General features: G+C 40.9%; 1 protein-coding gene across 1 annotated transcript in view; it reads right to left on the reverse strand.

Annotated features, from left to right (window-relative positions):
- SEL1L (SEL1L adaptor subunit of SYVN1 ubiquitin ligase) overlaps positions 1-12,284 on the reverse strand; it is a gene marked incomplete at its 5' end in the record, with an annotated part of 33,220 nt that extends 20,936 nt beyond the window's left edge. Inside the window, 5 exons of the mRNA XM_082485831.1 lie at positions 461-566; positions 1,165-1,332; positions 4,920-5,142; positions 5,490-5,527; positions 12,212-12,284. Of these exons, the coding sequence (XP_082341957.1) occupies positions 461-566; positions 1,165-1,332; positions 4,920-5,142; positions 5,490-5,527; positions 12,212-12,284 (608 nt within the window). The remainder of the gene's footprint in view (positions 1-460; positions 567-1,164; positions 1,333-4,919; positions 5,143-5,489; positions 5,528-12,211) is intronic.
- Between the last annotated feature and the right edge of the window lie 2,057 nt (positions 12,285-14,341).

Consider the following 14,341-nt stretch of genomic DNA (forward strand, 5'->3'; position numbering starts at 1 on the left):
ATCAGAAATGAGGAACAAAACCAGAGCAGGACAAGAAATGCTGATTTTTTTCCCCCACTTAGTCTTTGAAGCAGGAAGAGAGCTAGACTGTAAGAAACACTTGAAAAAGGACAATTATCTTGTATCACATTCTCAGTTTTTTTCTGTGCAGTTGCCACGTATAAATTGTGGCTACAGTATTGCAGCACCATCTTGCAGTAAGTCAATATTTTGATGACATCCGCTCTTCAGAAATTAAGCTTATAAAAATTTTAGTGGATTCAGAGGAAAGCAGGCATGAATTTATTTTTCTAAGTACCCTGAAATTACTATTTATTTTCAGTACTATCTCTGCATAGTTTGATACTAAGTCTAACAAACTGCAAAATCCCAGGGCAACTCATTTAAGTTATTTTTCAGTTAAGCCAGAATGATCAGCCATGTCATCCTTCTGTTATGGGGGTGGAGGAGGTAGACTTACTCTTTCTTCTGAGCCTTTTTACTGCTTTCGTTAAGGATTTTCATTCCAGTCTGATAAACATCCTCAGCTTCTTGCATCTGCCTTCTCTTATTAGACTGCTCTTCAGCTAAAAAAAAAAAAAGAAAAGAGTACATTAAGAGCTCCATTTACATAGCTCAAGACTATTCTCTCAAAATTCTTGTTAATACTAAAGGGAAAGTACAGACAGAAATATGTTTCTGAGGACCAAGAAACAACCCAAGTGATTACAAAAAGCTGTCTAAAGGAGGTGTTGGATATCTTGGTAGACAGTTTCTTCTCTTGTGATTTCTCTGATGTACGAGTTTGCTGTTAAAATATTCTTTTCATTGCTCCAAAGCAAGCTGTGCAAGGAAGGACGTTTCCTACAGAAGGGTTGCCTTTGTGCAACAAATCAGTGTGTATAATGGGAAATGCTGTCAAACTCCTATACTCCTACAGTCTCAGAAACTAAGAGCTTTATAGATGCCTCCACTGCAAGATTTCGCAAATAGCTTTTCCATCAAGAGAACTTTCCCTTTATAATTACTTGCATATCACAGTATAATGTGGCCATTAATATAAGACAGGGACTTCTAGACCCTGAAATAAAAAGCGTTAAGAGTGAGATAAAAGGCATTAAGAGACTGAAAACGCTAGCTTAAGAAAGCATTCCTCAGACAAGAACAAGACATCAGGTTACTTACTTTCACAGAAGCCCCACTTTTGATCTTGCTTGTAATCATAGGTTGTGGCACACCAAAGTCTGCCATCTTCCCTCCCATCTGCAGTGCACTCTGCATACTCCTTCTCCATAAACAAAAAGGGGAAGTGGCAAGGTTCACCGTCTGCAGTGCCTCCAATAGCTGTCAATGCTGAAAATACATATCCTGGAATTAAGACTGCTTTCCTTTATTCCACAAATTAAAGTAATCCACTACACACAGGAAAGCACTCCTATGTTGGTTTTAATTTCTATGTACTGCATTTAATCAAGTTTTCAGTAATTTTTTTAATTTACAAAAGCCTGAAAAAGTGATTATTTTTCTAAATAGCACTTGAAAAAGTATTATTCTTATTTTTAATTAGGAAAAGAAACAGAAGGTATGTGGTTTCTTATATTCCTTAGTTCTAAGCAAAGAAAATATTTTTGTTTAGATTGGAGAATGCAAATCTCAGTTATGTTTTTATTGCCTACCAAAATAAACATCCTTCCTTTCACTTTCTCATCTCTTCTAAGCCCTTCCTTCCTCATACAAAAGACTACCCTGGAAGTGCATATATTCATTTTAATTTCAATGTTAGATGCATTCATGACAGAACCACTCACTTCACCAAATGTGATACTGAAAGTACTTGAATATGAGCCAGCAGTACGCTTAGAACATACAACTATAAGAAAAAACTTAAATGAAACCACTACGAGTCTGGTCATTTTCTATTGTTGCATATACTTACATTGAAAACTTGATTTCACTTCACCGATGTATTTAAGTTGCATTCAAAGTTACTTTGAACAGCATGATTTATCATTTCTCATGCACTAGAACTTTAAAGGTTACCAATTCCAATATTGCAATATTATTAAATAAAATCAATCTTCTATTAAGACTAAGAATTATCTTCATTTTTTTGAAAATGAAATTATTTCAATTAACCTTTTATAAAGGTTTTTCTCTTTCACTAAGCTAAATCCAGCAGGTGGGTTCAGCTTCACATGAAGACAGTTGTGAAGTCATGCAATTGAGAATGTTAATTATACAGTGTTTTTTCAAGTTAAGTTCGTAATTCTTGTGGTTATAGAAAAAGCTAATTCTTTTTTCTAGGGTCTATAATTGTAAGGCCTAGAGACCATACTAATTTAAAAATTTCATGTTGATTTTTCAAAGCATAAGGAAGTCTCCAGGATTAGTTAGCCTGTTCAAATTGCTCTTCATAATTTTCATTCCTTGGCAGGCATTCCACCACACCACTCCAAGTTAATTATCCCATAACACACAAGGAAAAATGTTATTTTCATAAATTGCATCCAAAAATAATGTGTCCAGATGTAACTAGCCTGGAATAATTTTAGACATCTGTTAATCACAGAGTAATGCACAAACTCATGCTAAAGAGTAAGTATAACTACAACTGATGGGACCTCTTATCATTTGAAGACGACCTCTCTTGTCATTTGAACAAACCCCAGGTCCAGGATATTAATACTACTTGAGAACTTGAGGTACTAAGCAATACAAGTAAAACTTCTTCATCTCCTGTACTGAAAGCAATTTGACACGAACAGACAGTGCTCTGCATCAGAGTTAGCTGTACACTAGAGTTATGAAATTACTCTGCCCCAGTCCTCCCCCTTGCTTTTTTTCATTCTAAATTCAAACATAATGCTGTTTCCCCCCCCCCCAAGATGGGAACAAACACTAACACCTAAAGCAACACAGCTATGCGATCACATGATAAAATGCTCACCAGTTATTTTATCACCTACTTAAAGAGTGACAAACTGAAGCAAGCCACTTACTCAGAGGATAAATTACTTTTTGCCAAACTGACTGTGCAAGTACCAATTTATTCAGACATAGTAAACCAGGTAAATCATAAGGTCTTTTATCATTATATTTTGTCCTTATTTACTTATATCTCATCTCATACTTTATGCTGAAGAAAACCCAAATATAGATTACTTGTAACTATTGGTTACATTACTGCATGATTCCTCCAAATAGGAAAACAAATGCTGCCAGAATTGCCAGCTCTGTATAAACTCGTGGGCAGTTTTCAGCAAAAAACATTTAGTATGAAACTTGATTGTTACAAAAACATATAACACAAAAGATAACGTAAAAAATACTGTTTTCTTTACGCGCAAGACCTCCTCACTAATCAGAAGAGAGCAGGACAACTTAGAAGGTTAAAAGCCTTAGTAGTACTAATTCTAAATTACTGAAGATGACTGCTCAATATCCTGAAAAAGACACATGGAAACTTGAAGACGATTATTTTTTTTTCCACACAATCTCATGACCAGATGCAGGTGCCAATCTGCATTTAGAAAAGTTTTAATATCCCTTAATGCAGTCTTGTCACCAGTAGCTCATTCAAGAGATTTAACGTCTGTACCTGAGGTAGATTTCTGTCCTGTTCTGTTAAAAAGTTTGCCAGTAAAGCTGTCCTTTAGCCATTTTTTTTCCTGCCAGAATACAAGTACTTTCCCTTCAGAATTGCTTTTTAGATAAACCCAGTAATCCTTCCATTCACATCATTTATTTACTTCACAAGAGGTTTCAAAAACTGTGCAAGATTTAAATTTATGGTTTTTGAAAGTCACTTGCAGTACTTTGACAGGTGTCATTAAAAAGCTTAGTTGCCAGGGAGCAAGCCATCTGGTTACACCTTTCTGATGTGAGATTAAAAGTATCTTAAAGTTTACTTTTGAAAGAAACTGCACTAACAAAATATGGTGCTTAGCTCACTGTTTTGTGTCAGCAAGCTATTTAGTGGATTTTATAGATCTTTTCCTCTATAATACTACACCTATCGACAGCAATACTTAATGCTATTACTGAGCTTTTGCAAACTGTATGCTAGTTCTGCATTAATAAGGAAGGCTTATTAGAAAACACTGAAAGTTAGTATACAACAGAGCTCATTTCATAACTCCTACTTTCTCTTGGCATTTGAATCAGAGTTCAGAAGATAGACAAATACTAATATTGCCACGTAACTATATTTTTTTCAGTAAAGTTGAAGATTTACTTATTATGGATGAATGAAAAGGAAAAGTCTTTGCTGCATAGGCTAGAGTACTCAACTATGCCATCTAGTTATCATCCACTACTAACTGCAAGTCAAAAAATCATATTAAATTCATATTTTTATTAGAATTAAAAAAGAAATACTAAAGTTTCCTAGGAATTTAGGCACATGCACATAAGGTTTTACCTATATTTAAAAACTTACTGAAGTCTACATGCAATTTAGACATTGCACTAAGGCTCCCAATGCCATCCTAGCAAGCTTGCTTTGCATCACAATTCGTCCCTTCTCTGTCAACTGACTCTCCAGGCAAACAGCCAGCAGGCTGAAAACACTGATGCAAAATTTCTCCTTCTATGGTTGGTATACATACACACAGCACAGTATGTGTACTTGAGTCCTATTTGAAGAAATCAGGGCTTTCTCCATTTGATAGTTAAAGCTTTCCAAAAAGATGGAAACAAGAATAATTACAGAAAACCCTTTCAAATGAATCTAAAAATAACCACTCAAGTTTCAATCCCAATATATTTGAATACATTTTGATGTTACTTTCTAATGGAAAAGGCAGCAGTTGCCATTCCATTCCAGACAGGTTAAGGCACTAGTTATTTCATATGTTCAAAATTACTATTTCTGTTCATCCATGCAAAGTTACTCAGATGCATCTTTCTTGCCATTTGTTCAAAAGTCTGTGACCAGTTACCTGGACTCTGTATTTCTGCTTCTTCCAAATCCTTCTTTAATAGATTTGACATTTCTAGAGAGTTCAACTCTTCCAGCGAATTCTCTTTTTCCTCCTCTTGACTGTGAAAGTTCTCTGCATCTTCCGATTGAGAGTCCGATTTCCCTGATTCAAGGAAGATCTGACCAGCTACCACTCGAGTTCCTGTGGAATGGTCCTTTACCTGGTCCTCCGCAGATAAAGTCTGAAGGAAAGCAGCCACATAATTTAAAATATTAGAAACTGAAGAGCAGCAGCTGGCAATAACAACATAATTATGATTAATTAATATACTAAGTTTAAACAGTAGCATCAAAAGTAAATTGCGCTACCTCTATCAGCTTTCATTGACTCCACCCCTTTCAGTACTTTGAAAAAAATTTATTTTTCAAACATTAGCACAAAATTAGTTCTTTGATGCACAGAAGAAATTAATGAGACAGCAAGAGCTACAGAACAGTTTAAAACAGGAATCAAATCCGAGTTCTGAATTTCAGACCTTTATTCTCACCCCACAAGAAAACCAGAATAACTAGAAACGTATCTCCTCACCTTTGACTCCAGTGATTCATCTTGATTTCCCTCTTCATCTAGAAGAGATAATTCAGTAATGAGCTTTTCCATGAGTAATTTTATCAAAAATAAAAATAAGTTTAACTATAATATTGTACCACAGTTCTGAAATACTTCATTGTACTAAGTTGACTAATGTACTTCAGAAAGACCTTGTTAGTATTGTCAGGAAGAATCAAATGTTTCACAGACAATCCTCTTTTTCCTTAAATTATGCACACAACTGTGTGACCAATACTGGGAAAAAAGTGTGGATTTTTTTTTAAACCCAAATCAACCCTCTAGATTACTACACAGACTGAATTGTTGCAGTCCAACTAAACTACTTAAAAGATATGCGTCAAGTGAAAAGGACCTATGGAACCTAAGGGTTTTAGTCACCAAATCAGCTTTAGTATAAACAGCTTCAGTAGCAACCAGAAAGTTACGTTAATACCACCCCACTTAAACATCGTTCTTTACAGAATGCCAATTAATTTTGCCTGACCAGTATATTCAAACTTTTATATAGAGGTCTCTCTTCAGAACTGTGAGAAATTAGTTTGTCTTTAAGATATTCTACAAGAGCTGCAAGCCTTGTTTAACTGTCATCTTTCTTATCTGAACAAGCTATGATAAGATATTTGATTAGAAAGATTGGAAAGAGAAGAAATGGTAAAGAAGAAAGGCTACTAGGCAAAAACCTATAGGAACAGAGGTGAAAAGGAAGGAGAAGACAATCAGAAAAGCTTATTTATGACAGTTTTACCACTGTTTTGCAGAATTGTGTCTCTTACTTTCTTTGTTCCTGTAACTGAAATGGGCTACTCACTTTACTTCAAACAACTTGTTTTGCACTATCACGTCAACTGAAAGCCTCTAAAATTATCACAGCTGAAACTTGACTGTTCCCAGTCATCAGTATCCAATTCCACCTCATTTAGGTAAACAAACTCCCCACACATTTGAAATAAGATGCTACAGGCCTCCCTCTCTCTGGTACACAACTCAACTTAAACTGAAATAAAAGCTCAAAATACAACCAGATGACTAAGCAAAGCTGCCACTAACTCCTACTACACTTAGAAATCCCCCCTTCTGAGACTCTGGGGTGTGTAATGCCCTATAGCAGTGGTAAGGCATTGTCAGGCTGTAGACCAGCACTACGACTACAAAACATACCCGAACTGATAGAAGTTAGTGCCCTGTACATGAGATACACCATTCAGTATGTTAAGGTTAGCTATTAAAGACTACCTGCACAAATACTGAACGCCAACAAAACTCTCCAAAAGTTTATAGAACTTTGCTGACTTTCTGTAAGCATTTGGCAGTGAACAAAACTTGCATACTTTTCATCCTTATGCAAGTAAAATGTCTTACCAGAGATAAATCATCTCTGAAGTGAGTAACTACAAACAAGACACTTTATCAGTTCATGTTTTGAAGACTATTATTATAACGAATCAACTGTGTGGGTATTTGGAATGAAAGGGCTAATCTTAGAAGCCAGATTCCAGAAAGCGATTTCCACGTTGTTATTTGAAATATAACCTTTGATTAGATTAAGTAAGTAAAAAGATTAAATCAACTTTAAGCTGTAACAGCATAGTGAAAATCAAGAAAAAAATGCTAAAACGTGTAAGTTGAAGCTGCTAAACTAAGGTGACAAGAAATTTGACAGTGCAACTGAGATAAATAGATAATAGTCTGTTGAGCACACTGAAGAGGATGGAAAGCTCAAAAAGTTTGACTGCCAGCAGACAGGATTAAAAATTATTATAACAGTCAGTGTGGGTAAGCAGCTGTACCCTACAGGTCCAAAAATGAAAGTGCATAGAGCCCTTCAGAAAAACTAGTGGAAAAAGAAAAGAACAGTCCAGATGAAACAGAACCTGCAAGTAGCAACCAAGACAGCAAAAGAACAAATGCCAATTTGGAAAAAGCGCCAAAAGAAGCATAAGAAAACACAAGGCCAGCTGCATTTTCAGCAGAGACCACAGTGCTTATCAGCTTGAGGAATCTAACAGATAAGGTTGATTCTGATAAGTCATAAGAAGTTCTACCACTGAACTTCAACACTTCAGATCACTATATAACACATTTTTTTTAAATACTGTAATAGTACATATGTATTAGGATACTTGATGGTCTTTTTTATTTTGAAACTATTAGACAAATTTGAGTGAAGTTACTGTGTTTCCCACAAATTACACTGTACTATCCTAAATAATTTTAATCTAAAACCAAATGCCACCCCTACCACTTCAAACTCCAGAGCTTGTCAAGAGATTCAGACAAGCTTCTAGAGCAGAGGAAAACTAAGACAGGGTTAACCTACGCAGTAGCTTGCATGCTGCTATTAATATATACACTTATACAGTACCAGTTACTGCAGTAACAAACATAATGTTATTTTTAACAGCTATACCAGCTAAGGTGCTTGTTTTGATCTGTTCAAAATCAGCCTATGTGCCTGACAGCACTAGACCATTCTAGCTTTCTGGTAAAGGCTTTACTAACCGATTTCAAACTTGTGGAAGGCTGACTTTACAACAAAAGACCACACAAGGTCAAATATAAATAGGGTATACTATCTACACACACATCTCAAAGAACAACTTTATTGTAACTTCATATGCAAAGCAAGAAGTTTACTAAATTGAAAAGGCAAGAGACATCTGAGCAACATAAGGTAAAGCTCATTAAATGTTTGGTCTTCTTTGAAAGTAAATAAACCTATTTCATTTCTATTGCATCATTTAAATTCTCTCTGAAGGAACGAGCTTTGTTATTAAGAAGTTGTACTTGAATAATTGCTTTCAAAACAGTGGTTCCAAAACAGCAGTAAAGCAACAACAAAAATATTAGTTTAACTGTTCTTAGCTCTGGGATGTCCTTTTAAGTTAGACACATAAGGTTGCAGCGATGACCAATAATGTGACTAGAGAAGGGATCACTTACAGCCTTGTTATTGCACAGACCTGCTGACTAATATGCACTCGCTACTTATAGAAGTGTGTCTACTTCTAAGAAACAGTTAACTATTCTGAAAGTGTTAATGAAAGATCTATGGAAGGTCACAGTTTGACCTAAGAACAGCTTATTAGTCAAGGCTCAAGTACTGAACAAAGTCACAGATGTTATGTTTGTACACCTGCTTCAGGGATTAAAGCTGATAGTTTAGTTTAGTTTTCCATAGTTAAATTAAAAAAAAAGTAACTGACTTATTTTTTATTTGTTTTTAAATTTGGGTCTGTTACCAAGGCTGCCCAATTCTATAAACCCTTTCTGAAAAGGCCAACTGGAAATTAATCCTACCATTTGTTAAACAAATTAGGGAGATGCAATGATATATTAAAAGGAAGAAGTAGGCAAAAATACTTGTGGCTGAAACGGGCAGCTGGCAATGTTCTACAGAATGCTTCACAGTGCTGAGCTGTAGACACTGATGGGTGCTCTCATGCCCAGCTAGAACTCTAGAGCACTTCATATATCTAAACACTTGTTTCAACCATCCATCACTTCATATATAATTAAAATCAGCTTTAAAATGTATTCAATTTTCCTCAATTAGAAAGACCAGTGTTCAATCAGTCTATTTAAATATAGCAAAAGTACTCTGGCAGCTTAAGCTAGATAAAACATCCTACCATATGCTGGATAAAGATCCTACCATTTTGTGAGAATTACTATTTTCAAGAGAGCACTATGGAGAGAGGGGTAGAAAGAAGAAGAGCTATGCCATGTGATTCAGCAAGAAGAATGTCACTAGCTTGAAGGAGCCCAACAGTTCCAAAGTTTTGCTATATTAGAAGACTGAATCAACTGACAGCCTATAAGGCTTAAGGACTGCTACTACCAGACAAGAAATACTATTAGTTTCGATGTCAGAATGGTCACTCACCTTCAGGAAATAGCCAAAAATTCAGTATGTGGAAGCAGTTGGCCATCTCCCAAACCTCTGATGAATGCCCTTACTGATCACTGTAGTCAGTTTCCTTCCAGAGCAAGTTAAGAAAAATCCTGAAGTGGCATCTATTCAGCAAGACAAGTTTTGAAGTATCCTTTGCAGCAATTATATTGTTCCCAGCTACAATCTGTGCAGCATATTCATTTTAGTGCAACTACAAGATTAAGATACAGGTCCACCCTCACCCTGAACACAAATCTTTTTTCCTGTCTCCTTGCAATTGCTGGCTAACTATTTACAAAACTTAGTCTCCAGCAGTCCCTCTGTAGGAATTGAGATTCCCTATGAGGCGAGAAGTTTAGGGAATATTTTTCAGTTAGGTAAGTAAAATCAGAAGGGTCAGGGAAAGCCTGGCCTTTTGAGAGAACAGGCACAGAAGTTTCCTACAAGTATATGACTGTGCTTATTTGTCCTACCACTTAATGAGAAAGTATGAAAACCTCTGTCTATCACCGAAGTTAGCCATGGAAGGTGCAGGGTAGTCAGAGGAAGAATTACTTCCTCTCTTCAGGCAGAATGAGAGAATTTCTACCCCTTAGTGTGTAAACAAGGGGAATCCCCCCCCCCCCCCCCGAGAATCAAATAATATCTGCCATCAGAAAAAAAGTAAGAGAACATTTTTTTTCTCAACATTCTTAATGAATGATCAACAGAAGGAGGCCATCACTGCTGTGATAAGCAGAAGATAGCCAGTTTGGCTGGAACAGAGTTTCCATTTTTTTAGCTGTTTTTGCCAATTCCCCAAGGACTCCTTAATATTCTTTCCCCAGCCCCCAATGTTCATCTTCTTCATAAATCTGTGTTACTCTTGTATCTTTAAAAAAATAGTGCCCATTTCTTTAGGCCTGAGTTTTCTTGCATTCACCTCAAGTTTTCAATAAATTGATTTAAGCAAAGTTTATGACTATAGAGTTAGGGTTTAAAGCTTTAGTTAAAAGACTCACTACTACAATAAAATCCTCATTAAAAGTATCTCCAGAAGTCAGGAAATGTAGTATTTGGACTATTTTTAGTCATCCTTCTTAAAACCCCTCCCTTCAATGTACTCACATTCCAGATGACTGTTTCCAGACCAGACATTAGGAATGAACAAGTATTCAGGAAAGCATTTAACACACAGTCTCTAGGCTTGTACCAGACACTACTAGCAAAAGTGGTACTCTTATTGAGGGAAATCAAAACATCGATGAAGTGACGACAACTTATTTTATTTCACAATGATTTTTGACTAAAATTGGAAGAAAAAAGGTCTTCGTGTTATCATCTGCTGCCAAAAGATGGACTCTGAACACCCTCTCCTAATTAATTCTGGATATTAATGACCAGTTTTACCTCACAGTAGCAATTTAAGTTTGGCAACAGCTCTTAATGCTTCATGTACTGTGCCATGTACTTTCTTGCATCTAGTAATTTTATTAGTTCAATTGACTCTAAACATATGGGTTTTAAAGGTTGAATTAAGCTATTAGAACTTCACAAACACAACTTTGTGATAGCGGAAAAGCAGTCAAGACAGAAGAGTTGCATGCTAGCACAGCTATAGATGCACACTTGCACAGCCCATAATTTTGTCACCTAACTTCCACGTACACAACAGATGGTTCATCTGACACGCACAGTCTCATCTCGCCTTAGCTTTTTGCTTTATATACACTATCAGTGAGAACGCATTATTTAAAGTCTAGATACATCTCTCTGGCTTCACAGAACTTGCGTGTATCTTTTCTACACCTTGGGAAGTGCCCTGCTTGTGTATAACATTACCTACAAAGTTCATGTAAGTATGCTTGATATCTAATCTGAACATAACTTTAAATTTCAACTTCCTACTGCGTATGTGAAAATGAAACCCAAACCACTGAACTTACCTCTAGAGAAAACATTACTTTCCTGAAATATCATTGACAGCCCAAAAGTCCATCCTCAGTAGCACTGCATAAGGCTGTCTATTAAAGGAGCGCTTTCTGGCTTTAGAAACACCATATAAATAAAAACACTGCACATTTCCCCCACCCGCCCATGGTGGAAAGAAGGGTGTGGGAGGCAGAAACCCCAGGAAAGGAAGTAGATGACAACATATAAGCAGCATACAAAACCCGAACTGCATAACAACAAAGGCAGCAGAAAAGAAAATGTATTACAGCGACATACTGCAGGCCCCAAAAGTGCTCCATATATATTTGCGTGAGAAAAGTGTTCTGATAACGCCGACGTCAGCATTATCAGCTCCTCAGCAAGAAAACGCGTACGAGGCAGGAAAACCCGTCTCATTTCGGGTCTGAGCAGAGCAAGCATTACAAAGCAGGCTCCTAACGAGCTGCTTAAAGGCAGGAGCCAAACCAAACAATGCCTTCACCCCCGTCAGGCCTACCGAATCGTCCCCGGTGAGACAAACCCAGCAAGCACAGGGTGAGCACCGCGGGCCCGCCGCCCCCCGGCGAGCCCGACTCCGCCACCCGCGGCCGCGCAGCTGACAGGAGCCCGGCTCCCTTCCTCTCCCCCTCCCCTCCGCCGCCTCGGCGGCCCGGCGAGGACGGCGCTGCCCCCGCGTAGCCCAAAGCCCCAGCGAGGACGCAAGTTCCCCTCCCCCGCTGCCGCCGCGCCCCACTGCAGGCGCCCGCACCCCACGGCGACCGCGGCACGCCCCCACCTCCCTTCCCCCGCAGCAGGCCACGGCTGGGGGGAAAGAGGGGGCGGCGAAGCCGCCGCGGAGCTCAGGCCCAGGGGAACGCGGAGCCCCGGTACTAACCAGCCGCGGCCAGTCCTCCGGCCCAGAGCGCCGCGAGGAACAGCACCAGCCCAAGGCGCGCCCGCCGCCCCATCCCGCCGGGCTCCTGAGGGGGGGCCGCCGCCGAGGGGCTCCGGGTCCGGCTTCCTCGCCCCGCCCACCGCCCTCGCCACCAACCAATCCGCTGGCCGCGCTGCCGACCAACTACCGACTGCTGGCGGCGGCACACGCAACCCTCCGGGGAACAGCTTGCTCTACATGGCCCGCTTCGATTGGCTCGGGGAAGGTAAAGCTCGTCGCTTACGCCCTCTTCATGGCCAATAGGATCGCAGACAGCAAAGCGCGTGCCTCAGCGAGCGGCGGCCACGCGAGCGCGCCCTTCCGAAATAACGGCGCTCGTTGGCTCGCGCGCCCGTTCCTACAAGGCCCATAGTGCCTTGCGAGAGCCGCGGTGCGGCCGGTGACCGGAGGGACCCACGGCGGGGCGGGACGGGGAACTACATCACCCACAACCCCCGCGGGGCTCAAAACTGCGCGGAGAGGGGCAGTGCCGCTCGCAGCCCGGCCGTGAGGCGCCGCGGCCGGTAGCCGCCGCAGGCCACCCGCGGCTCCGCGCTCGGCCCCGAGCTGGGTGCCGGGGCCCGGCCGCAGCGTCGCCTTTCCCATTTGAAACCTAGAGGGCGGCTAGGGCTCTAGCTCCCCGCTGGGAAGCGGGGCGGCGGCTCCGTGCCGCGGGGCAAGGCCTGTAGGCGAGCGGCTTTTCGGTGGCCGCTTGTGGCAGTGGGGAAGGCGGGGGCGGGCAGCGGGGTGGGGAGGGGAGAGAGGGGGGCTGGTGGGGGCGGCCGCGGGCGGCGAGGGCCGGGCAGCGCCGGTGGGTAGTGTCAGCCGCAGGAGCGCGGCGTTACGGTGCCGTGAGGGCGTGGTGACGGGCTGGGCGCGGGTGGCGGGGAGGGCAGAACGGTCGCTGGCTGGGAGGAGCAAACCTTCCTCGCTGGGGTGGGCGTTTCGGGCCCCCTCGGCTGGCCGGAGGTGTCGTGACACAGAGCGGGGCCAAAGTCAGAGCCGTAGCTCCGGTCTCTCTTATGGGGCACCTGGAAAGGGAAGTTAAAGGTTTGGCTTTAATATACTAAGTCTTATTTTTCTTTGCTCGCAACACTTTTATCCTGTGGCAATAGGTTTCTGTATCAACTTCCCCAGTGGAAAACTGTCGGGTTTATGACTTTAATTTGCTTCTAAAAGCAGCAGGGAGCTCTATTTCAGACAACAGAATTCCAGGTGGCTGAACATGCTTTCTTGATTATCTGTATGGGAAGCAGTAGTAAATTAAGTACCTATCTAAACCAGCATAACTGAAGCGCGTGGAACTCGGAAAGGATGTAATTAGCTGAAATTTCCCTTCAGAAAGGTGTCGGCTCTAGGAAGGGACAGAGGACCGTGGGACGCAACTCTTCAGTTCTTGTGAGAATCACATCTTTCCATAAGCCAGTTAAAAATCAACAACAAACAAGGAAGGGGAACCAGTGTCCCAGCTTGCAGTGGACTGAAACACGACTGGGTCGTAAACGTTGCTGCATCACGGGACCATGCTATTATATAATGCTGTGCTGAATTATAAAATGGGTTTGCTGCACACTGTCTAAATAGCACTAAGCCATCTCATCCCTACACCTCTACAATTGTGGTCTTTGCAGGGTGGGAGTAGCCACTAGTGGCCATGTTTTTTTTTCCTGTGGGAGAGAACAGTGGAACGTGCAGTCCCACCTGGGACTGGCTGAGTGATTTTCTCCCTTTGTGACTGGGTCTGCAGGCAAGGAAATGCCTGTACTGCTTCAGCTAGGAGGCCTCTGAGTAGTATGTAAGCACCTTGCACAGATCTAGTAAGTACTTCTGATTCTAATTAGGAGAATACTAAGTACTAGTAATTTTTTTTCTAGCCACTGTACAACTCTAACAGTGTCCATCAACTTAGGCAAAAACAAGCTGCGCTATGGTGTGGGAGTGCTCTTGTTCCAGTACAGGCCTTAAGGGGTTTCACCAGAGCGATTCCCTGCACTTGGATCAGGCCAAAGTTAGCACCATGCTGTAAGCCTGCCTGCTTGTGAATGTTGCTCCCTGGAGTGGAGATGCTCGGTGGTGTTGGGGAACTCGCAA

The sequence above is a fragment of the Vanellus vanellus genome (genome assembly GCF_965231255.1).
Source record: "Vanellus vanellus genome assembly, chromosome: 6".
NCBI lineage: Eukaryota > Metazoa > Chordata > Aves > Charadriiformes > Charadriidae > Vanellus > Vanellus vanellus.